Source organism: Sorex araneus, chromosome X, assembly GCF_027595985.1.
Source record: "Sorex araneus isolate mSorAra2 chromosome X, mSorAra2.pri, whole genome shotgun sequence".
NCBI classification, from domain to species: domain Eukaryota; kingdom Metazoa; phylum Chordata; class Mammalia; order Eulipotyphla; family Soricidae; genus Sorex; species Sorex araneus.
Window position 1 is genome coordinate 221,564,106 of NC_073313.1, and position 26,316 is coordinate 221,590,421.

Genomic DNA, 26,316 nt, shown 5'->3' on the forward strand with positions numbered 1-26,316 from the left:
AACTTTTAATTGTTGAGGAAACAACAGGAGTCTGTGTTTTGATCAGTTGAACCCAGAGCTTTAGACAGACAAAGTCTTGTTTGTTCCAATTATGACATTAAAATGAGAATTTTCAATTTAAAATCAAGTATAATCAAGATTTTTTTTTTTCTTCATATGGGATGCCAGGGATCAAACCCGGGTCGGCTGCGTGCAAGGAAAAAGCCCTACCTGTTGTGCTATCACTCCGGCCCCCTAATCAAGCTTTTAAAATACTGGCCCCAGGCATGCTCTTCAAGGCTGTTTTCTCCCGGGAACACACATTGTGCTCGCTTGCTTGTCTCTCTTTCTTTGCTTGCCTATTTCCACTCTGAAGAAATCTCTATTCTCTCTCTTAAACACACGTCTCTCGCTTTCCCTCCTCTCACATCTTTCAAAATAAGTCTCAGTAAATACAGTCTTGCTTCACCACATAAATGAATAAATAAATCCTAACCCCAATGCAGTTTTCATTTTTTTATTAACATTTCCTGACTCCTATTCCAAGGATAATTTTTACAGTATTTAGTTTTAAATCTAAAGTTTAAATTTTCTTTTGATTGGATCAATTTTAGATTTTTTTATGTTATAGTCTTGATTATTAAGTAATACATTTAAATTTAGTAGATTATTTTACCATTCTTTAGCAATTATTCACTATGATCTGCTTTTTAAAGATATTTTTTCCTGTTTTGCTGGCACTGTGACATGTGAAGTCAGCCGGAGAAAGATGACAAAATTAAATTGGCTTTCTCCTATATGACTTATCTGCTCCGTACAGTTGAGTAGTTAAAGGTTTAAATGTTGTTTTGCTTTTTTCACACTGACACAGTCAGCTATATCCAAGAAAATGAGGCCTTGAAGCTCAGAAAACTTAGAAAATAGAGGCATATCCTTTACCTTTTTTTTATAATTAGGATACCCGTTGGTCATTATGCTACCAATCTTTACTGGTTTTGATATTATATAAAGCTTTTGTGTTCTAGAAAATAAAATTACTTTACTTAATTTTTTTTTTTTTTTTTTGCTTTTTGGGTCACACCCAGCGATGCTCAGGGGTTACTCCTGGCTTTACACTCAGGAATTACTCCTGGCGGTGCTTGGGGGACCATATGGGATGCCGGGGATCGAACCCGCGTAGGCCGCGTGCAAGGCAAATGCCCTACCCTCTGTGCTATCGCTCCGGCCCCTCCTTAATATTTTAAAACAATTATGAGAAGGATACATACTGGATATCTTCTTAAAATGGGCACATTTTGAATTTGATATGTGTATTGAATATAGTTTTTAAATTAGCTCTTTCAGATAATAGTGTCAAAATGTCATTGATGGTTAGACTTAGTAACGATTTAGTTATTTTAATTGATATTTATCTGACATTTAAAAAAAAAACTTCATATTGGTTCTGAAAACATTTGAGGAAGCAAGCAGTTATTAGTTTCATTTGATGTCCAACACTGCTCTCTACTGGCGAAGAAGAAACTTAGAAAACAAACTTCAAACTTTGAAGAGTAAAAGTCAAGCTCAAGAAATATTTCAAAACGAAGGCGAGACCATCACTTTTGCATGTTTTTGCGACATGCTTATTTAAGAACTGGAAAAAAATGAAAACAGACACCACTGAAAGTTTGAAAGCAGAGTCTGTGTTACTTTGTTAGCTGAAAAATGGTGGGAGTTTTGGACGTTATTAACCCAAGGAGGAAATAATTTGTCTCTTAATTTAAGATGTCTGCTAGTGGTGAGTTTGATATTTTTATACTTATAATTAAAAGTAACTACACCACCCTAAAGTACCTGTGTAAGTGCATATACTAAGTATTCAAGTGCACTAGGAAAGGTACATAGATTGATGTACTTATATTGATTATGTAATTCCCTTTTTAGTATCATAAATTTGCTCTTTATCAAAAGTGTTATAGAAAAATTTGTTTTGTTTATGTTTTATTATTTTGGGGATCTACATTTATTAGTGCTCAGTCGGGAGTGAGTAGTCACTCCCAGTGATTGCTTGTGGGGATACCATATGTTTCTGGAATAGAACCCAGGGCTTCTGCATGCAAAATATGTGTTCCAATACAATAATCTCTCTGGCTCAATAGAAGAATTTTGGAAAAAATTATATTGTAGTAAAATTTGTGGAAAATATCTGCTGTGTTGTCAACCTTTCAACGTATAGACTGAGAATGACAAAATATTTGAGATGTTCTGTTATCATACATTATAGTCTAATATATGTAATACTGTTTGACATCTTTCACTTTTGTCCAATTTGTTAGAAATATTTCAGGTTTTTAACACCAACTCTTTGAGCAATTCAGTTAATGGTGAAAATGCATATGGGATTTATATATCACTGTCATTGTCACTGTTGTCCCATTGTTCATCGATTTGCTCAAGCGGGCACCAGTAACGTCTCCATTGTGAGACTTGTTACTGTTTTTGGCATATCAAACACACCACGGGTAGCTTGTCAGGCGCTGCCATGCAGGTAGGATACTCTCGGTAGCTTGCTGGGCTCTAGAGAGGGACAGAGGAATCGAACCCGGGTCGGCCACATACAAAGCAAACGCCTTGCCCACTCTGCTATCGCTCTACCAAATAATGAACAGTTACATGTAGTAAGTTAAAATGCTTTCTTTTTTATGTTTACCTAATGTTGTAATTGGCTTTTTGCTTTTATTTTTAGGAGTAATTACATCTTGCTATGAAATGAATATTAATATTTTTCTTGACACTTTTTTGTGATTTCTAAATTTCCTATAGTAAACATGAATTATTATTGCTTTAAATTCAGTAGATAGTTTTGGTTATAAGATTTCAAGGTACAAATCATACAAGATGCATGCTTATGCTTATAGGTATAATGTCTGCTCTGAAAATACTTATTTACCAAGCGAAAATGGCACTTTGAGAATTACACAGAGAAATAAATGATAAAATCTTGACTACTATATTACATAAGAAGAAGAAATGGCACCAACCATTATCCATCATCAGTGAACATGTATCTTTTTCTTTTGCTGCAAAATAACACTAATCGACACGAGTAAAAAAGAATGTGATAATATTGAATTCTTTCTCTCTCTCTCTCTCTCTCTCTCTCTCTCTCTCTCTCTCTCTCTTTCTCTTGCTGTGTGTGTGTGTGTGTGTGTATGTGTGTGTGGGTGGTGCCAAGAAGTCCTGCCATACAGAGACATAAAGTAGCTAAAGGTAAAAGCATGAAATTTTAAATTTAAATAATTTGCTGGGATCAGGGAGCAAACTCAGTAGCAAGGGCACATGCCCTGCATACACATGCCCACCAAGCACCACCTGGACAGCCCTGATAGACCCTTGCTCCCTACACTGAGCAGCACCTCAGCACCTCAGCACCAGACCTAAGCACTGAATGGTCCAGCCTCTTTCACCAAGAATCACTGGGATCCTTAGGATCTCTAAGCATTGCTTGGGAGCACCCTCTGCCTTGTAATTAATGAAGGAAAATTGTGTTGAACTCTTTCTTTCTTTCTTCCATTCTTCCTTCCTTCCTTCCTTCCTTCCTTCCTTCCTTCTTTCTTTCTTTCTTTCTTTCTTTCTTTCTTTCTTTCTTTCTTTCTTTCTTCCTTTCATTCTTCCTTCCTTCCTTTCTTCCTTCCTTCCTCTTCCTTCCTTCCTTCCTTCCTTCCTTCCTTCCTTCCTTCCTTCCTTTCTTTCTTTCTTTCTTTTTCTTTCTTTCTTTCTTTCTTTCTTTCTTTCTTTCTTTCTTTCTTTCTTTCTTTCTTTCTTCCTTTCTTCCTTTCTTTCCTCCTTTCCTCCCTTCCTTCCTTCCTTCCTTCCTTCCTTCCTTCCTTCCTTCCTTCCTTCCTTCCTTTCTTTCTTTCTTTCTTTCTTTCTTTCTTTCTTTCTTTCTTTCTTTCTTTCTTTCTTTCTTTCTTTCTTTCTTCCTTTCTTCCTTTTCTTCCTTCCTTCCTTCCTTCCTTCCTTCCTTCCTTCCTTCCTTCCTTCCTTCCTTTATTTCTTTCTTCCTTTCTTATCTCTTTCTTCCTTTTTCTCTTTCCTTCTTTCTTTCTTTCTCTCTTTCTTTTCTTTCTTTCATCTTTCTTTTCTCTCCTTTTCTCTCTCTCTTCCTCTCTCCCTCTCTTTCTTTTTGTCTTTTTTTTTGTTTTTGTTTTTGGCCATGGCCAAAGCAAGCACCCTACCACCTATACTATTGCTCTGGCCCACTAATATCTCATTTGCAAAGTTTTCATAATAAAGTTGGTTCAGGCATACAATATTCCATCACTAATCCTACCACCAGTCAATGTCCCCAGATTCCCTCCCATCCCCCATTGTGCCTCCTTGGCAGGCATATAACAAATTTATTTTCTATGGCTTACTCTAAGAAAACCTGAAGGAATGGGCAAATTGAAATATCAAAAAAATAAATCAATAATAGTCTAATTATGATTACTTATATAATTTAACTTATGTATATTCAAATAATTTAATATAAAATAATATAATCCCTAGTCTTATTTACATAAATAAATATATAACTCTGAATCTGTATCTAAAATACATTGCATTAAATTTTATTTTGTACTTTGGTCTTATTGTGATTATTTTGTATCTCCCCTGTTATAAAACTTTTTCAAAAAAATCACATGCTATTATGTTTTAGAATTTACATAAAATAGGTGAAAACTATGAACTTAAAATTTAGTAAGAGTAAAAAGAACTGAGTATTACTATGAGAAAGTTAATTTTGATTTTATGTTAGAAAATACTATGAATATCAGTTGGACATCTGCAATAACAAATAAAAGGTCACAATAAAAATCCCTGTTGATGTAAAAGAACTGGTCAGACATAGAACAGTCTGCATAAATGAGATGTTACTTTTTTAATTGGAATTGGCATGTTAGAAGTAAGCATACCATTATTAATTTAGCACAGGCAACCATAAGCACCATTAGTGAGTGCCATACTAACTTCATATATGTGCAAGGAAATTCTTCCAGTTCTTTAAGGAAGCTCCTTTAAAGCTTCTTGAAAAACTGGATTCAAGGCTATGGATTCCCCAAGGTGTTGCTTGTGAAGCTCTGTATCAATTCTTTAACCAGTCCTATAGTTACTTGGGGGGAGGGGTGTATATAGAAAACACATCACTGCATCACTGTATCACTGTATCACTTTCATCCTGTTCATCCATTTACTTGAGCAGGCCCCAGTAATGTCTCCATTTGTCCCAGCCCTGAGATTTCAGCAGCTTCTCCTTACTCGTCTTTCCCAACAATTGGAGGCTCTTTCATGGTCAGGGGAATGAGACCTGTTACTGTATTTGGCATATTGAATACGCTACGGGGAGCTTGCCAGGCTCTGCTTTGCAGGCGGGATACTCTCAGTAGCTTGCTGGGCTCTTCGAAAGGCATATATATTTATTTCCCTCTATAATGATGTGTCCCATGGTATATATAATTACATACATATCTGGATTTAATTATTAAAGTATTTAACAGTATCATAGGTCCTTTTCTCTGATAATTAGATCCTAAGGCAAAGATGTGAGTACATGTGATTTATTAAAGGAGTACTTCCCCTAGGGTGAAACAGAGAGGACCTGTGGGATTGATAAGGGGAATAAACAAATGGAGAATGCATGTGTGAGGCCCAGGCCTCAGTGTTATTCCTGATGAATGTCTGCATCCTCCTTAGACCTCACCACTCTTCCAGCAGAGGGCCTTGTCCTGTGGAATATGGTGATACGGAGGTGGAGAGCAAAAACCTCCAGGTATTTCTAGCTCTCAATACTGACAAGATGACTTATTTGTCCAAAGGGAAGTTTCTGAAGGGCTTGAGTGAATATTTCCATAAAATGAATCAGTGGAAGTCAGAGGATGAGAGAGACTCAGAGCTGATAAAATTATAATATGATAATTTTATCAGCTCTGATCCAAAGAGAGCAGAGCTGATGCCTGCAATGTCCACTAAATTCTAGTGTTTTCTCTAATAACCTTTTTGGTAAAGGAATGACAAGTTCTTCATAATTATAAAACACAATGCAGTTTACAGAGTTGTTTTCTCATGTATACCATTTTGTTAATTCACCTTCTTTCAGAATAGTTTGGAGAGCAGGGCAATATCATAAACCTTATTTTTCAAGTCATACATGATGAAGATTAAGTAAATTGTCGAATGTATATTTGATTCCAAGCCTTGAGTTTGCTATACCTTCCTGTGTCTAATTTGACTTTTATAAATACTTAATATAGACATAGACAATGCTTATACATATGAATTATTTAACAGGAATATTTTAATATTTTTGTTATTTTAAAATGTTGCTTAGGACCTAGCGGATGGCCAGTAGCTCTAAGTTCCTGAGTTTGATCCCTGGTGCTATGCTCATACACTGAGTACAATCTTGGTAATTTTGAGAGTGTGAAACTCTTAGTGCAGTAAAAGAGTCTGTAATCTCTGGTGCATGGCCAGGTATGTGTAAGTAGCAGAACTAAAGATTTGTGAGCACTTTAGTTCTGGGGTCATGAGTGTGACTCCCCCATCCCCCAGCAAACTCCAGAACACAGTATATCTAGTGTATGTGCAAGTACCACAACTAAATGAATGAAACCCCTGTTGTTGGTCATGTGTGTAAATACCATAGTTAGAATGTGCTTTCCTTGGTGAGCACCAAAATCACCTGTGTGTATGAAACCTGGTTATCACAGTAGCAACAAAGGAAAGGAGCTGGATAAAAAAAAAATTCAGAAAATTGGGGCTGGAGCAATAGTCCAGTGGGTAGGGCATTTGCCTTGCACGTGGCCTACCTGGGTTCGATCCCTGTATTCCATCTGGTACCCTGAGCATCACCAGAGGTAACTCTTGAGTGCAGAGCCAGGAGTAACCTCTGAACATTGCCAGGTGGACCCCAAAAGAAAAAAATATATAAATAATGCGCTTTTTAAATTTTAGCAATTTTATTTTGCAATAGAAATAATGAAAATTATTAGGATATTTAAAATTCCATGAAAACTTGGATTAAGTGGCAAGTTTCATAGTAAGAATTTCTAATAGTTAACTTACCACCACAATTTAAGACTTCTTCCTGTGTTTTATTATTCAGATGACTTAATTACAGCCAGCATGAAAGAAACTTATTTAAAAGGTTTCTGGAGCATTGTAAGAGGTTGATGCAGTTGGAATGTGCTTGGAGTTCTTCCATAGTTTCCCATATGGACTTGTTTATATACAATACTTATGACTCATGAGATTTATGGATATCCTTCATAAATATTCCCTATAACTGTTATAGTCTCTTGTTGACACATTTCATCTTTTTTTTAGTTCAAGAATCACTTAACGAATTAGGCATTTGCTTTTGAGTTCCTGTTCCTGCTAATACTAGACAATTCGCTGAATAGTGAATTTTTTGGTGATAAGATAAATTCAGAGAGCTTGAGAAAAAGTAAAACTGAATAAGGTTTTGCTCACCGTTTAATGATTAATAACACCTATTGGGTGAACTTCTCTTTGACCCTGGAAACTATTATCCTTTCTGGATGATCTAAAACAGTACTTTCAAGCCTACTGGCACGTTAAAATCACCCCGGGAGTCTTTTAATGTACAGATGTCCTGGCTCTGCCCTCAAGCTGTGGCGCTGCTCTAAGTTTAAAGTTCCTGAGTGATTCCCTCCTGCAACCTGCATTGAGCACTGATCTGAAACAGAACGGTGACTGGGCCATTTTCATGAGGATTAGATCTGGTGGGCTTCCATATGTTTCTTTCACGTTTTCATTTCCTTTCAAATTAAATCTTTCTCCATTTATTTGGTCTTTGCAGTTGACCTGGTGTCAACAGAAAAGTGAAATGTCACAGTAGAGCAAATTAGGTATCTAATGACATCGTATCCAGTCCCTGCTGACATTTATTTGGTGTAATTTCACCATATTTTTAAAAAGGAATTGCTTGTACTTTTTAGAATCAAGAATTAAAGCTCTGGGGGTTAAAGAGATAGGACAATAGGTAGGGTGCTCACCCTGCACTTGGCCAGCCCAAGTTCAATGCCTGGTACCCCATATGGTTCCCTGAATCCTCCCAGGAGTGATCCCTGAGTGCAGAACCAGGAGTAAATCCTGAGCACCTCCAGATATGGCTCAGAAGAAAAAAAATTTACTTTCTTTGTCACATTGTCATATAATAGATCAACAGTTAAAGTCTGTGTTTTGAGCTCATGTTTTAAATTTGCCCCCCTACTGTGTCTCGGTCCTATTTTTTAACTCTTCCCTAGACTTTGAATTATTATGTTATGCTATGGTTCAAAGTGATTTAAGATATATTTGACATAGAGAAGCACGGGTCTCACAAATCACTATTTTCAGTTTCTTGGCAGTACAGAAGTGGAGCAGCCTAAGGGAACAGAAGTTGTGAGAGATGCTGTGAGGAAGCTAAAGGTAAGGCTGGCCCCTCAGATAAACGGCTCGTGTGTTGGTATTGTCTCATTCATTAGTGAACTCATGGAAAATCGAAGCATTAGCACATTTGTCTCAGGTCAAGGAGCATTTAATAATAACTACACACAATTATTTTTCTGATGTCACTTCTTAAAAATCTATAATATCTTTTACTTAACAAAAATGTGTTGTAATGGTATTATTTACAAGTGTTGGTTTTTTTTCTTTCTTTTTTTGAGGGGAGATGGGTTTTTGACTCACAACAGGCAGTACTGAGGGGCTATCGCTGCCTCTGCTCAGGAATTTCTCTTAGCTAGGTTCAAGAGTTCATATGTGGGACCAGGAATCTGAGGTCAGTGCAAGCAATGCAGATTCTGTAACCTCAGTATATGCTTCTGGACAACATTCTATAAGTTTATAAATAATTATGAATATACACTTACAAGTGTATATTTTATAAATGTATATTTTATAAATGTATATTTTATGTATACATATTTACATGTATATAAACTATTTTATATGTTTATGTATATTTCAGAAGTGTTATTTTATAATTAGCTTACCTACACTTTTCTTGGTGAATTAATTTCCCCAACTCAGAAGTTAGTAATGGCATTACAGTTATGTCTAATAGTTATTGTATCTATCAATATAAAAAAAGTAGAGTTATTGTGAATTCCTAAACAGAATTTTGCAGTCACAGTATATGTTAAAGATGTCCTAATACACAAATTAGGGAGCATCTGACCTCAAGCCTGAGCAGACATAGGAAACCGAAAGATGAGGATAATGCCAGGGATAGATATCTATTGAACCCCAAAAACTCATAGTCAGCACACGCTTACATAAGAGGGCATACATATTAGCATGTTTTTCTAATTGCACCCCATCCCCAAAAGTCCTTGCAGAGATTTTAAAGAACTAATAACTCCAACAGAATTTTATTTTTACCTCATTCAGATATCCAACTACCCCACTCTGTTTTTAGTTTGATGTTATTCTCTGTGACTACTCACATATTTTGGCTTGATTTGGTTTGTTTTTGTATTTGGAGAAACAATCTTTTGCTGACTTTGTTTGGTTTAGAAATATCCATTTACTCCTCAGGAGGGCTAGGCCATTGACTGTGCCAGGTAAAGCCATAGCTATTAAACAACATATTACCTGGAGCCTTGCAAGATAGTATAGGGGTAAGGGTACATGTCACTAAAATATAAAGAGATGTTTGAAATTAAATAATTCTGTAACAGTGAATAATATTTGAAAGCAGACTGATAATGAAGGAATGCGAATTATGCGAATTACAGTTAGAGGAGAGTTATGTAATACAGTTTAAAAATGCACTCTCAGTTGATAGACGCTTTATCTTTTCCAGAATAAACATGTGGTTTTTTTCTTCTTCTTTTTTTTTTTTTGTGTGTGTGTGTGTGTGTGTGTGTGTGTGTATTGGTGGAGGGTTGGCAGGTAAAGAGATGCAGGGGCAACACACACCTGGCAGTACTTAGGGCTTACTTATAGTTCTGTGTTCAGGGATCCCTCCTTTAAGAGATGAGGAAACCATATGTGGTCCAGGGATCAAATCCAGGTCGGCCACATGTAAGGTAAACTCTCTACCTGCTCTACAATCACTGTAGCCCAATAAACATGTATTTAATATGCAAATATGCAAACATGCAGATTTACTGTAAACCATTTTTGTAGATCAGGAAAAGAAGTTAGGGTAATGGCTAGTGAAAATTAGCAAAAATATGCTCTTTGTCTACTCGCCCTGCTTTATCTTGGCCAAAATAAAAGAGAGTACCCCTAAAGTAAACAATATTTGCACTAATTTTTAAAAATCTATAGTTTCCTCTGTTTCTAGTGTTATGTAGAAATGACCAGAAGGTGGTGCTATAGCTCTACTAAAGAAGAAAATCTGCATGTACATCCCCCATTTTAACTTGCTGCTTGTTTTTCTTTAGTTTGTGTATATTGACTGATTTTTTTGTCTTTTCTATTAAACTATATATATATATTTTACATAAAATAACATTTTATTTTGTTTTCTCATTTTTCAAAAGTTTCCAGTATATTCCAAAATATATACCAATATTTTGACTTTAACTCAAAATCTAAGATTTTCAAAATATGTGTATTTCATTTTTCTATTTTTAGTGATTTCTGATTGTTTTGAGAGAAAAAATTGCAAAGCGGTATTTTTTATTGTGTACTGTTTTACTGTTTTCAGTCATTTTGAGGAGAATTTATAGCTTATGTTTTTTCTTTAATACACTTTTATGCTAAAGTTTTAGCTTTCAGATTTTACATTTATCAGAAGCAATTGTTTTCTATGTGTCAATCATGTTCAACAGTATTTCTTAATCATGCTTTAGGCTATGATTTAATAAATTGCCAAGTTTTCCAATTGTAATAATTAACTTTTAATCATTGTCTATTTTTATGAATACATTAAGTACAAATGTCAGACATTCCATTATACTAAATATGCTTCTTATGATGTCTGCATGTAGATGAATATTAATATATGAATTCAGACTCTGATTTTTCTTGTAAATAAGCAGGGGTCAGTATTTCTTCACGCTGATTTTAGAGGCGAGAACTTCTCACCTCTAATTAAAATTACATGAAGTTTTTCAAATTATATGACCCTTGGGATTGTTGTTGAGTTCCTTTAAGTCTTGTCCAAGGTATTTTCACACTAACTTCACTCTTTCTGTACAGAATAATTTTCTTTATCTATATAGCAAGTTATTTAATAACTCATTGAGACCTTAATTTAATTAATATTCTTATTTAACTTATGATTTATAAATATGTATACAAAGCTGCTTTTCCTTCAAGAATATCAGGAATTTTTTTTTTTTTTTTTTTTTGCTTTTTGGGTCAAACCTGGCGATGCACAGGGGTTACTCCTGGCTCTGCACTCAGGAATTATCCCTGGCAGTGCTCAGGGGACCATATGGGATGCTGGGAATCGAACTCGGGTCAGCCGCATGCAGGGCAAACGCCCTACCCGCTGTGCTATTGCTCCAGCCCCTCAGGAATATTTTTAAGTAAATTTACAATTTAAATATGAGAACCACAGAGAGGCAGAGTTATAGTTTTTAGTAACGAGGAAAAGTTCTGAGTAGTTAACTCAAAATAATAGGTTAATCTACTTATTTTTTGCCGAATAATCTATAATCTATTAGTACATAGATTTACTTTTAAAGGATTTTGTCTGAGAAATGAATAATGATTGCATAATAATGACATTGAAACTCAGTGCTCACTTCATTCTCCTTAGCTGTTTTACTCTCTAGTGCCAGATATTTTACTAATACTATATATTTCAAGTCATACTCAATTCTTATCCATCATTTTATGGTGGCAAAAGTTTGTGTTTATTTGTGGTAACAATATAACCTATGAATTGCTTAAGCTTTACCAACTTGAGCTCATTTTTATTGGATTGTTTCAGTGGTGGTTATACATCTCTGTATCGAGATGAATACATTGAATATAAAATGGAAAGAAATTTGCCAGTCTTTTAAAAAAGTATTAATATTCACCTACTGATTATAGAGAGAAACGGATAGAATATTAAGAATTAGAAACCTGAGGGTTGTGGGGAGATAGGAGAGATAAGTGTGTTGCTGGTCGTCCACTGTACAAAGACCAGCGGTGCAACATACCCTGAATTCCTTTCATTTATCCCAGGACCTGTTAGGACAAGAATCACCTGGAGATGTCCTAGTGCCTCCTGAGCACACCTTGAAAGACTCCCCTTAAACGCTCCTTCACTGTTGGTGGGAATGCCAATTGGTCCAGCCTTTCTGGAAAACAATATGGACAGTCCTTCAAAAACTAGAAATTGAGCTTCCATATGACCCCGCAGTACCACTTCTGGGAATATATCCTGAGGATGAAAAAGAGCACAGTAGAAATTACATCTGTACCTATATATTCATTGCAGCACTGTTCACAATAGCCAAAATATGTAAACAACCCAAGTGCCCTAAAACAGATGACTAGTTAAAGAAACTTTGGTACATCTACACAATGGAATACTATGCAGCTGTTAGGAGAGATGAAGTCATGAAATTTGCTTATAAATGGATAAACATGGAGAGTATCATGCTAAGTGAAATGAGTCAGAAAGAAAGGGACAGACATAGAGGGACTGCACTCAGTTGTGGAGTGTAGGGTAGCATTACATGAGGCTAACACCCAAGGACAGTAGATACAATGGCCAGGGGAATTGCCCCAAAGCTGGAAGACTGCTTCATGAGTGGAGGGGAGAAGGCAGATGGAATAGAGAAGGGATCACAAAGAAAATGATGGCTGGAGGAACCAGTTGGGATGGAAGATGCATGCTGAAAGTAGATAATGGACCAAATATGATGACCTCTCAGTGTCTGTGTTGCAAGCTCCAATGCCCAGAAGTAGAGAATATTGGAGAATATTGTCTGCCCTAGAGGCAGAGGGAGGGTAGGAAAGGTGGGGTATACCCGGGATATTGGTGGTGGGGAATGTGCACTGGTGGAGGGATGGATATTTGATCACTGTGAGATTGTAACCCAAACATGAAAGTTTGTAACTATCTCACGGTGATTCAATAAATTTTTTTTAAAAATTAAAAAAAAAGAAAGACTTCCCTTAGCCCATGTCCCCTGTCCCCCCAAAAGAGAATAAGGAATGTGATTTAAATATGTAGATTTGACATTTTTGGAACATATGAAGTCTACAGATGGGAAAATTAATGATGAGTGCATACAAATAAACCATTCAGTAATTTAACTGTATTTTAAGAAAAATAAGGCAGATCCAAAAATATTTGCTCTAGTTTGAACAAATACAACCTTTGTATAAGTGGTTTGCAGCTTACAGTCAAGCAGAGTCAAAACCAATAACCAAGATAAGCCTTCACATATGGGAAACTGGTTACTAGATTGCTGTTGCTGAATCATTTTTTTAGTTGAGTAACTGCAAAACTATATTCTCGGACCAGTCACTACAGATTTACTTTATGATCAATATAAATAACTTCTAAGACTTATTTTTCTTGTTCTTGAAGTGGGAAGATTAGATTGGATGAGTTCTGAATATCTTTTGAATACAGTTACTTCCTGTTGATAGTAATCAGCATTAGAAAGGTATTACAAGCCACAGATAGATCGTCTCTATGTTTTATTTTTCCTTTGTTTCATGTTCTTCCTTGCCTTTCTCTGTCTGACCTTCGTTGACTCCTTAAATTCTTTTCACTCAGTCCCCACTTTTCTCTCCTGCCTTCATTTCTTCCATTCCTTCTTCCTTTATTTTTTTCCTGGCAGAAATAAAATAACAGATAAAATTAATAGTGGTGGTTGTTTTGTGATAGACTTTTTTGGAAACAAAAAGAGGTCACAGGATGGCTGTGTCCAGATGTGGAAAAGGCCTTACGAGACACAGCTCATTGTCTTTTTCTGGAAAAGAACAGCAACTGGGAAGCCAACTTAGAGTCCTTTTGCAGCCAAGGATGAGAATGACTTTGTTCAGATGTATTCACGTAGATGGAGAACAGCTGATTTATTTTGTAAGCCTTTATATGTGAAAATCCCAACTTGTTTTAATTATGCCAGTACAGGAAGATTATAAAAGGAAAAGAATCAGAATTAATCCTGTTTTCCTGGGAAAGAAATGGGATAATATTTAAAGATCTGCACCGAAGCAAAACAAGTTTCTTGAAAATAGTCAAATTTATCTGACCCAAATTAGTTGAATTCATGTGCGGACTCTAATACAGATGAATTTTTTTTAAATGATGCTCGCATTCATTGAACAGAACAGACATCATGTTAAAAAATTATGCCACCCAGAAAGAAATGAGACAGATGGTACCCCACTTCAGGATATCAAGGCAGACACTTGAAGGCACTCATGTATGCATTTATTATATTATTCTCCATTGTAGTGCAAAGCCATGAGAATAAATAATGGTCTTTAGCCACTCTCTACTCCAGGTCTGATCTATACCATGTGTATTCACATCTGCCCTACATTAGAAAGAAATACACAATGCAGATAAATAAGGCACACAAAAAAGGATTGAAACCCCACACTGTCTTATGTGTGATCTATTTTGAGTCAAGTTAGGATGGTCCATATGCCGAAAAACATGTTGTACTAGGAAATAATGTTTCAGAGTCCTAGAATGGGTGTAAGAAATTGTTCTTCCATTTTATTTATTGCCAATTCTTCAAAAGAAATGTGAGAAGAGAAGGGAGGAAATAAGGAAATATGTAGTGAGTCATGCCAGATAGAATCAAGACACTCAATAAGCTTCAATGTTATATAAAAAAGAATAAATGTTTTACTCTTAAGATGTTCTAATGGATTCATAGGACAGTGCTAAATAGCATGTATATTTTGTTTTGACTAATAAGAAAGTGTATACGTCTATTGGAAAATAAAAATTTTGAATATATTTTCTACATTCATATTCAGTAGAAATCTTATAACTGTTAGCACCACCAAACTGTGCAGCAGTATATTTGCAAAGTAGATGAGCCTTCTGGTTGTCTTTTAAAAACAAAATAGAACTTAATAAGAACGTATATGTACTTATTAATTCATAAAGAAGGTATCATAAATACTTCTACGAAAACATTACAATATACTTACAGTTCTAGACTAAATCTAATTATAGGTTTCTTTGGGTGATAATTGTCTCTATTCTTAGCTTTCGTTTGAATATGATTATTTGTCTCTATTAATTTGGTAGCATACTATTCCTTGCACGGTAAGTTTGTTTCTGGAAATGAGAAGATACCATATCCATCAGTGAATACCAACAAGTGTATTGAAAGAAGATGATTCACAGAAAAATACATTGATCTCTACTTATCTTTCCACAAAGACATTTTATTTTTCCAACTGTTTGGTGTGAATATAGCTCTTAATCATGTAATAGGTATACTTTAAAATAAATTGTTAAGATAGTAGTGATAGAGTACTATTTCCAGATAGTTTAAAGCAGTGTCAAATTTATATTGCACTTTATTAAATACAATAGCTAAAGAAAATTAAACACATAATATTTAATTTTGACAAATGCTTATTTGCCTGTGCCTTTCCACCAAAGAAACAAAACTACTGTTTGGTGAATAATATTTCTTTTGTAGTTTGCAAGACACATCAAGAAATCTGAAGGTCAGAAAATCCCTAAAGTTGAGTTGCAAATATCAATTTATGGAGTAAAAATTCTTGAACCCAAAACAAAGGTAAGACTTGTTTTCTAATTTTAAATGCACACTGATTTTTTATTAATTGCAAATTTATTTAAATTATAATAGATATTTATTGTTATACATTGAAACTTTTGCCGTTATTATTATTTGCCTGGGGGCTACACTTGGTGTTAGGGTTTTTCTCTTGACTCTGTGCCCAGGAATCACTCCTACTAAGACTTTGGGGACTGTATATTTAGTGTATGGAATCAAAAGTGGGCTGGTTTCATGCAAGGCACATGGCTTACCCACAGTGCTATCTCTCCAGCCACACACTGGAACTATTTGGATGTCAGTTGTTGACCGTTTAAAACTTCCTAGCATCTCTAGGAAGGAAAGCAACTTAGGAATTCCTTTTTGGTGCCCTGATCATCAGCATGTGTGGGACATAATAATTTATGTAAGATGCACTCAGTTTTTTTTTTAGTTGTGTTTTTTATTTTTTTTAATTTATTTTATTGAATCACCAAGTGAACAGTTACAAAGTTCTCAGGCTTATATCTCTGTTATACAATGCTCAAACACCCATCCCTTCACCAATGCCCATATTCCACCACCAATAAAATCAAAAACAAAACAAAAACAAAAGCAAAAACAACAACAAAAAAAGTATACATCCCACTCCTCACCCCTCAACACCCCCCCCCGTGCGTGAGTGATAATTTCACTTCCTTTTCTCTTTACCTTGATTACATTCCAGATTTCAGCACACAACTCACTATTGTTGTTAGAGTTTCAAAACAGACTCACTATTTTTGTTGGAATTTATCCCCCAAGAATACAGCTCTATTAACAAGGAAATATTTGATAATAAGTTTTCCACTGATGAGAATGAAGGGATAAAATGTCTACCGCGGCTGCGCGGTTTACAATTTCTGTATTATAGTAATTAAGTCCGCGGAGATTTAAGTTGGAAAATGAATCATTTCCCTTCCTGGACCAGCATGTGGCAAAAGCTTAGTTCACAGTCTCCATACATGGGTGCGAGCACTTGCTGGAACCCCAAATCCTAAATTGTCTCTGGTTCCCGTTCGTTCCACATCCACCGGCTGTGCAGAGTCCTGGGCACCTGGGCCAAAACCCGGCCGGAGCTGAGCACTGGCCCCGGCGGGGACTTCCCCGGTATCCCTTAGTTGTGTTTTTTAACTGATACTCCTTAAACTGTAGTTCACTGAGTATGAATGAAGAGTAAGACAGTGTGTTCTTTATCAAAGTATCCTGAACTGACTTTTATTGTCTGTAGACATGACCATTGTATATTAATTTCCTTGAGATACCATGAAAAAAATGGGCTGGTTCGGTAGTACAATGGGTAAGGTGTTTGCCTTGCATGCAGCCGACCCAGGTTCGATTCCTCTGCCCCTCTCGGAGAGGCGGGCAAGTACCGAGAGTATTTCACTCACACAGCAGAGCCTGGCAAGCTACCCGTGGCATATTAGGTATGCAAAAACCAGTAACAGCAAGTCTCACAATGGAGATGTTATTGATGCCTGCTCGAGCAAATCAGTGAGCAACGGGATGACAGTGACAGTGACCATGAAAAATACTGAAGACCTAACAGTACAAAGTCCGAAATTTCAAGATTGAGCTGAGAATAGGTTATATTCTTTGAGGCTTCTCTTCTTGGCTTGTAGTTCTCTCTGACTACTCTCCAATTGGTTCAGTGTGATTAAAGTAACCTGGTTCCTCTGCCTATTCAGTAGCATGCCTTATAAAGAGATCAGTTACCTACCCTAACCCTAACCATCTCATTTAACTGAACTACCTCTTTTAGTTTCCAAGTATGGATAGGTTCTGAGGGATTGGTGCTTACAGCTTCAGTTTTTGAACAGGGACATAATGCAGGTCATAACACAGTGTAAATTCCACAGTTGTATTTAATGGCTAGAAAGAGTACAGCAGTTAAAGTGCTTGCCTTGCATGGAGCCCACCCTGGTTCCATCTCTGTTACCATATATGGCCCCTAGACCCCACCAGGAATAATCCCTGACCAATAAGCCAAGAGTAATAACTGACTAATGCCAGATGAAGACCCGAACTAGTGATGATAACGCTACTAACAATAATAGCCAAAATTTTCTGTGACTTAATATGTATGATTATGTACAGTCAAATATAATTCCCATTATGATTGTGTTTGAAGATAGTGCCTTTAAGAAAACTGAGGTTAAAGGAGGCCGTCATGGGCCTTCATGCAGTAGAATTGCTGTTCTTATCTCAAAAGAGACAAAGAATCCTCAGACTTTCATAGGTTCCTGTGAGCACATGGCAGTTGGGGCAGTGAGAACCTAAAATCATTTACAGTCCAAAGAGGGGGGTTCAGAAGAAACCCAAATCTTGGATTTAAGCCTTCCCAAATGATATGATATTAATTTCCTTTTATGTGAGCCACCAAGATGGTGATGTATTTTTGTTATAGTGACCCCCGTTAACTAAAGAAATACTTTCTTGATAGTTCCTCAGAATCTTTGTTTAGTAATTTTGATAAAACCCTGAAAGTCAGTTTGGAAAAACTGATCAATATTCAACTCCAATTATTTAAAACAATGTATTATCAATGATATTTTCCTGACACCTACAAATTATTTAAGTTTTAAATTAAGGCCACTGAACATCTTATGAGACATTTTTTACGTGTCAAACTTTTTATTGGCCTAGCACTTGTCATTTCTAATATCCTCTATAGGCCCAGCGACCCCTCACAGTGGCATGCATGTTAAAGCTTGATCATTTAACCAGAAGCATTGGTAAAGCCAGGAAACTTTCTGAAGAAATACAGTAATATCAATACACAGTGATTTTTTTTCCCAATTCAGAGTTTCAATCAATAGTTGGTTATCTAATAAGAGACTGTGAAATGGGATTGCGAATCTCTCCATAGTCAATAGAGTTGTCATCCCACCAGTCCTTGAACTTTGGAAATTTTTTCATAGGTAAATTTTATTTTAATCATTCAAAGACCTACATACTGTTTTCCACTGTGGATCTATCATTTTACGTTACTGCTAAAGGTCTATAGGGGTAGATTTTCTCTATGTTTTGGTCTACATCTGTCATATATTATTTTTTAAATGTATGATTTTTTTATTAGTGAATCACCGTGAGGGCACAGTTAAATATTTACATATTTTTGTTCTTGTGTTTCAGTCATATAATGCTCTAGTACCCATCCCTCCACCAGTGTCTATTCTCCACCACCGATGATAACAGTATCCCTCCCACCCACCCACTCCGTACCCCGAACCCCACCCCACCTCTGTGGCAGGGCATTCCATTTTGTTCTCTCTCTCCTTTTGGGCATTGTGGTTTTCAATAGAGGTATTGAGTGGCCATCATGTTCAATTTATAGTCTACTTTCAGCACGCATCTCCCATCCTGAGCGGGTCCTCCAACCACACTTTACTAGGTGTTCCCTTCTCTATCTGAGCTGCCTTTTCCCCCAGCATGTGAGGCCGGATTCCAAACCAAATACACAGTAAATTTTGAGGAGAGTTGGTTATAGTGCTTACTTCACTGGCAGCATGCAGTTTGTAGCTATGAAATATTTGCAGTAAGAGACATAGTCATTTACAGACTTAAGTTTATGCCCTAACTTCACCTAGAATTTTCCTGGATATTTGGCATTCTTAATGTTTTCTGAACAACTGGGCTAGATATGGATATATCCACAGTTGCTGTTCAGATACAAATTGAAGAGCAATAGCATTCCTTTAAAACATTCAAGCCATGGATTTAGGATCTTCTAAAACTATTTGATCCTTCTATTATTTGCATTTGCTATGATATAGCAAATAGTAAATATAGACATTACTTGATTATGATTGTCTTTAAATAACTACTGCAGAGGTGACTAAAAATATATGTGTATATACTTATAAGTATATATACATACATATACATGTATGTATGCATATATATGTAGTTTGCTGGTGAGAAAGGCAGTTGAAAGTGAGGCATTATCTGCTTAGCATGTGGGTTGGATGAAAATAATTACACAAATAGTAGTTATAAAAGAATAATAGTTAAGGATGCAATAAGTTACAGAGTGACAGTGCAGCCAAAAGTTTAGTCTTATATGCAATCACTGTATCATTGTCATCCCGTTGTTCGTTGATTTACTCGAGCAGGCACCAGTAATGTCTCTATTACACTCAGCCCTAAGATTTTAGCAGCCTCTCCTTACTCATCTTTCCCAACAATTGGAGGCTATTTCAGGGTCGGGGAATGAGACCTATCGTTACTGTTTTTGGCATATTGAATATGCCACGGGTAGCTTGCCAGGCTCTGTCGTGCGTGCGGGATACTCTCGGTAGCTTGATGGGCTCTCTGAGCGGTATGTATGCATGTGTTACTGTATTTTGGATATGAATACACCACGGGGAGCTTGTCAGGCTCTCCCAAGTGGGCAATAGACTCTCGGTAGCTTGTCAGGCTCTCCAAGAGGGAGAACTAAGCTATTAACTTCCAGAGCTTGGTTTTATAGTCTGTTGATGGGATTACACAGGGCCGGGAGCAGTCTCTGGGTGTGACTGCCTAGCTACTGGAAAATGGGGGATCTGGGTGGAAGAGGCCCAGATATGCAATATAAAAAATAAATAATCCTTGTCCTGAATTTCCTTTTAAAAATGAAATTGATACATAATGGCATATATTCAACTAGAGAGATCATCTGTAGGCCATCTTTGATTTTAAAATTTCTTTTAAACCATATAGATCTATAACTCTTTTGAATGTATATGTATAATTGATTATTAATTCCACTTCTAGGTGAATGTTGATAATTTTTCAAAGCATGTAGCACTGTCTGTAGCACTGTCATCCCTTTGTTCATCGGTTTGCTCTAGCAAGCACCAGTAACATCTCCATTGTGAGACTTATTGTTACTGTTTTTGGCATATCTAATAACGCCATGGGTAGCTTGCCAGGCTCTTCCATGCAGGCAAAATACTCTTGGTAGCTTGCCAGGCTCTCTGAGCAGGACAGAGGAATCAAACCCGGGTCTGCCACTTGCAAAGCAAACTCCCTACCCGCTATGACATCGCTTCAGTCTATCTTGAAATGCCAAGGGCTGTCATATGCCTTATACATCATCTACATATACTTCTACTGTTTTACTTTTTAAAATTATTTTTATTATGTAAAATAGTTGCATGATGTTAACTTTTATGGTTTTGATGAACAAAGTTAATTCTACTTTCATCACAACCTAGTTCTCTATAGTGTCTACCACTATCTATCTCTTTTATTTGACTCTACATATAATATATCCTAGGCTATAAGTTTTCACCAATAGCATAACCTACATATTATAGTCTTCTAAATAATATTTGTCTTAATAGATACCTAGTATGCTTTTGTAATTTAATGTATTGATATAAAACTTAAGAATCCATATTAGAAAATACTTACATTAATATCATAAACCTATTAGCATATTTATATAAAGTATGTGATTAAATTCAGTTATACAGAGAGAATGTCTTTAGTGTTAAGAACTAATATTTTGATAACAGCATAATTTTAGGGCAAAATGCATGTAAAAATTTAGAAAATTACAAGGTAAATGCTGCTGCTGGTGCTGCTGCTGCTGCTGTGTGTGTGTGTGTGTGTGTGTGTTTGCCATACCAGTATAAATGGAGTGCAGTTACTAGTTGGTGATTCTATAGTCCCCATTATGTCTTAATAGAATCCCTGTCAATCTGTCAATTACAAATTCTATTCCATAAATGTTGACTGTCAAATCTGCATTCCTCCTCAAGTCAAAAATCCTATTTTCAAAAAGTCAGATCTGTGAGGTTTAATTCAATGTGATTAGCGAAGTCTTTTTTTTATCCATTGCTTTAACATAACCAATAAAAATTTAAAAGTTATGTCTCATCTCCTTAATCTTATTTCTCCAGAGGTATCTTTGTTACTTTAAATTAGAACTAAACAGCCACAGCAATGGTAGAGTGGGTAGAGTGCTTGCCTTGCACACCAACCCCATTTTGATCCCTTGCATCCCCCTTGTGGGATTGTTGGATCAATCCCTACCAGCATTGTTCCCTGATTGCAGAGCCAGGAGTACTTCCTGAGTGCCACTGATGTGCCTCTCTTCTCCCTGCAATAAAATAAAAAGTACTGGAATGATTCTCAACTCTCCTAATCAAAGTTCACCTGTTATCATATTGTTGGTTGGTCAGTGAGGGACTGTGTAGGCTTCAAGCCCAGCTGTATAAATGGCATATTTTAATTTTCATTATAATTATTCCTGTAATTAGAAAAAATAAATCTTTTTCTGTATTGTATAGCAGTGATAAATTGGTCAAAGTAGAAGAAAGGGATAGTCTCAGACATATGTGGTCATTTTTATTGTAGTACAATGGACAATGTACTACAATATTTGGTTTGTAGTATAACTAAAAGGATGGGAACTTACATCTTGTTGTATTTATAATGCTGTCATTCAAGTATACATACTTGAAAAGCATATGCACCATACCATATCTTCAGCCTTGCACTTTATATTTCTTTCTTTTACTTTGACTTACAGGCCATGTCTGGCAGTGCTCAGGGTTTACTCCTGGTTCTGTGCTCAGTGATCACTCTTAGTGGTGCTTGGGGGAGTCATAATGCAATGTCATGGATAGAATCAGGGTAGGCTACATGCAGTGCATGAGTCTTCATCCTGTACTTCCTTCATTCCGGCCTTGGACCTCTTTGATGTTGAATTGGGTGACTCAAACTATCGTGAAATGACAAAAAAGGAATCATATTGTTTTTACTTTCTCATTTTCATAAACTTCCTCATTTTAATCCTCCATTTCAACTTTCAGATTTGCTGAAGTGCTGGTTTACCATTTTGTGTATACAAAGAAAGAATATAATACTTTATACAAATGTTCTTCACATTTATTTCAGACTACAAATTCTCATGTTTAGTCTGATGAGTAGGAATGTGAATCATAGTCTTAACTTGCTGACACTGATTTGAAAGTATACAAGTGATTGTTCATATAAGGTTTCAGATGGCTAGATACAGATGATATGTCGGATTGTAGTATTTAAATTTTTACTAGTTAACAGGTTTGACTGAGTCATTTGGAAGTTGGATTATAAATCTTGTTCATTTTCTACTTTAATGGAAAACACAATAGAAGTAGGAAGGATTTAATATTAACATATATACTGTGCAGTTTAACAAAAGTAAGACTGATGATATCAATGAAATATCTGGAGATGAAATTATGTATTAAACTGCAATGTTTATAGCATAATTAGATAATATGAAAATTGTTATAATTTAAAATATTCTGCTAATTTTATAATCTTTCAGAAACATTTCACTCTCACTGGGATTTAATAATTTCCTAATAACAATTTCAGAATTGAAAACAGTGGTCTCAATATATCTTATACCTGAGAAAGTCCATGAGTTTCTTGAGTTTTTCTTAATATTATTGAAATTACATTTAGTTTAATCCTGAGTCAGGAGATTTATCTCCAGTACGTATATCTTTAACATTAGGGTGTAATGTGTAATCAAAACTCCAAAATTTGACAGGTATTATTTTTAAAGTCATACATTGTGTGTACTAAAATAGGCTGTTATTTTAGAAAATCATAAAAGATATCACAAATTGCTTATTTGTGTCTCTGTTCACAGGAAGTCCAACACAATTGCCAACTTCATAGAATATCTTTTTGTGCAGACGATAAAACTGACAAGAGGATATTCACTTTCATATGCAAAGATTCTGAGTCAAATAAACACTTGTGCTATGTATTTGACAGCGAAAAGTGTGTAAGTATGCCAGATGTTTTAGGGTGGTTTGTTCTGTTACAGGCAAAGGATTGTCTTATTTCCGGCATTAGTAAAGTATTTGGAAATGAGTAAGGTCTGCAAATACTTATCTACACTAATAGATTCATTCTGTTGTGAGATGCTCCAGGGTTTCATCCCTAACTAAATTCTCATGTTCATGTGCACAATCTTTCATGCAAATATCTTAAAACGTCATGCATGCTTGTGGCCCAAATATTGACTCAATAGCTTATTTTATTGTGCAGTTATTTCTTTTGTAGTCATTTTATGCATTTATTTTTATCTTAGCTATTATTTAGTAGCATGCACATAATGCAAGGAATCATGGTAGTTGGAGTACTTTTTTCTAGAATGTGATGGATGTGATGAAAATATTTTAAACTTCCAAAAACAAAATCTGCATTGCACCTTTAAAAAAATTCCAATACTCTGAAAATTCCATTCTTCATTTTCATTATTCATAAAATTTAATATGATAAAAGTTAATAGAAGTGTGTATGTGTGTTTGTATGTGTGTATGTGTGTGTGTCTAATTGTGAATATAAAGTTTTTATATGATAAGAACATTGGTGAATTCCAAAATAATATTTATTCCATAAGTTCTTTAGTTCTCTTGAAATTGAAGGGTATCTCCTTACAACTTAATTGTAAACATAAACTATTGATAATAATTTATTGAGTCCAGTTTCAAAACATAAAATGTGAATTTCAATCACATATTGAAACCATTAAAGAGTTTAATGATGGTGAAATTTTAACCTAGATAATGTACTTGCTTAGGCAGGAAAAAGAATCAATTCCCTCTTGTCAAAAATAGAAAAGAATAACATTATAATTATACTTTATTTCTATGGCTTCAGTAGGCAAACTTCTTGATAACAAATGACCTTCGATTTGTCCATGTAACTATTACATCATATGGAGAATCGAGTCTAATTAACTTCTCATTAAGGAAAGACTCCACGGGAAAACATACAAAGTAGAGCAATCATCTATATCTTTTGAATAATAGAGCATGAAAGGCATACTAATATTTAACTTTATACTAGACTCCTTGGCCTCATAAAAACAGTGAATATGATGAAGATTTTAAAACATCATAAAAATATGCTTACCCATGTAAAATAAAAGATATTAAGATACTATATGCATATAGTTATTTCCTAAAAATTGTTTCACATTGAATGAACACTTTATATTCTAATTCCAAGTGTATCCTCCATAGTTGTTTGCAAGTATTTTTCTTTTGTAATACTGAAGATTAAAATTGATATTTGTTGAGTGCATGTAAGACATAACAACATTTGCATCATGCATTAAACTCAGTTTTTTATTGTCTTACAGAGAAATAAACTTCCTTAGAATAAAATATAAATAACAGTTAATCATAAGTTTTAGCTTATTGTTTTGTGATATATATTTTTATTTGTTCTCTAGACAAATTTATTCCACCTTAAATACTAGCTTGCTATAGACTCATCATCATATTATAAGTGTAGACTCTGCTTCTTCCTGATCATAATTGTTTCTAGCTGATTATCAGAATTTCACTTTTACGCATAATTTTTGGATTAGCATATTAGTTTTTTTAAATAAAATGGCAACTAATTTTTTTCATTTTTTTATTTTATTGAATCACCATGAGATAGTTACAAGCTCTCATGTTTGGGTTACATTCTCACAATGATCAAACACCCATCCCTCCACCAGTGCACATTCCCCACCACCCACCAATATCCCGGGTATACCCCCCCTTTCCCACCTTCCCCTGCCTCTATGGCAGACAGTATTCCCCATACTCTCTCTCTACTTTGGGGAATTATGGGCATTTTTAAGCCTATAGCAGTATCTCAAAAACATTGGTGCACTTAATTTTCAAAAGAAGTGACTTTTAAAATACAGTCCTTTGGTTCACACTTAAAAAAAAACAAGATCTTAATCTCTGGGAGATGGAGCATAACGAATCTATTTAGCAAGTTCACCAAGTGATTCCACTACAGATAGAAGTCTAGACTTGGAAATGCACAGATCCAAACTATTTCTCCAACTCTGAGTTGGCATCCATCTTCAGGAGCTCAAAGATAAAAGAATTTCTCTTAACTTCCAGTTTATCATTTTCACAGTAATGTTTATTGTCTCTAACTATGTCGATAAAATTGATTTGATTGGTACGTAGGTTTTTTTAACTTCTACCATGATTCTCATTTTAGTTATTTAAAGAATATTAAAACAGGATAATATATTATGGTACAGTTGTCAGAACTCTTTCCTCTTATTATAAGAAACCATACATGTGATTTCTTCAAAGTTAGTCACTGTTGCTGTAGCGATAGCACAGTTGGGTAGGGCATTTGCCTTGCACTCGGCCAACCCGGGTTTGATTCCCAGCATTCCATATGGTCCCCTGGGCACTGCCAGGAGTAACTCTTGAGTGCATGAACCAGGAGTAACCCCTGAGCATCGCTGGGTGTGACCAAAAAAGAAAAAAAAAGAATTTAGCAAGGTTAGTCACTGTCACTGTCACTGTCTTCCCATTGTTCATTGATTTGCTGGAGCAGGCACCAGTAACATCTTCATTGTGAGACTTGTTGTTACTGTTTTTGGCATATTGAAAATTCATGATGTAATTTTTAAGATTAACACTGAATCTAGATTGAAATGTAAGACCCAAAATTGCCATTGTCATGTTCATCCCATCTTGCTTTATTATTTCCATAACTGTTTCCTACCTCAGATCACAGTGGTGGGAATATTTAACTGTGAAGCATTTGTCTTATCCATTCACTGTAGTTTGCTTTTTGTTGTTGTTGTTGTTGTTGTTTTGTTATTGCT

General features: G+C 35.5%; 1 protein-coding gene across 6 annotated transcripts in view; it reads left to right on the plus strand.

Annotated features, from left to right (window-relative positions):
- Nucleotides 1-26,316, plus strand: part of GULP1 (GULP PTB domain containing engulfment adaptor 1) — a 294,404-nt gene that overhangs the window by 231,215 nt on the left and 36,873 nt on the right. For all 6 annotated transcript variants that reach the window (XM_055123120.1, XM_055123123.1, XM_055123121.1 and 3 more), the window contains exons 5-7: nucleotides 8,359-8,430; nucleotides 15,576-15,674; nucleotides 23,326-23,463. In XM_055123120.1, the coding sequence (XP_054979095.1) occupies nucleotides 8,359-8,430; nucleotides 15,576-15,674; nucleotides 23,326-23,463 (309 nt within the window). The remainder of the gene's footprint in view (nucleotides 1-8,358; nucleotides 8,431-15,575; nucleotides 15,675-23,325; nucleotides 23,464-26,316) is intronic.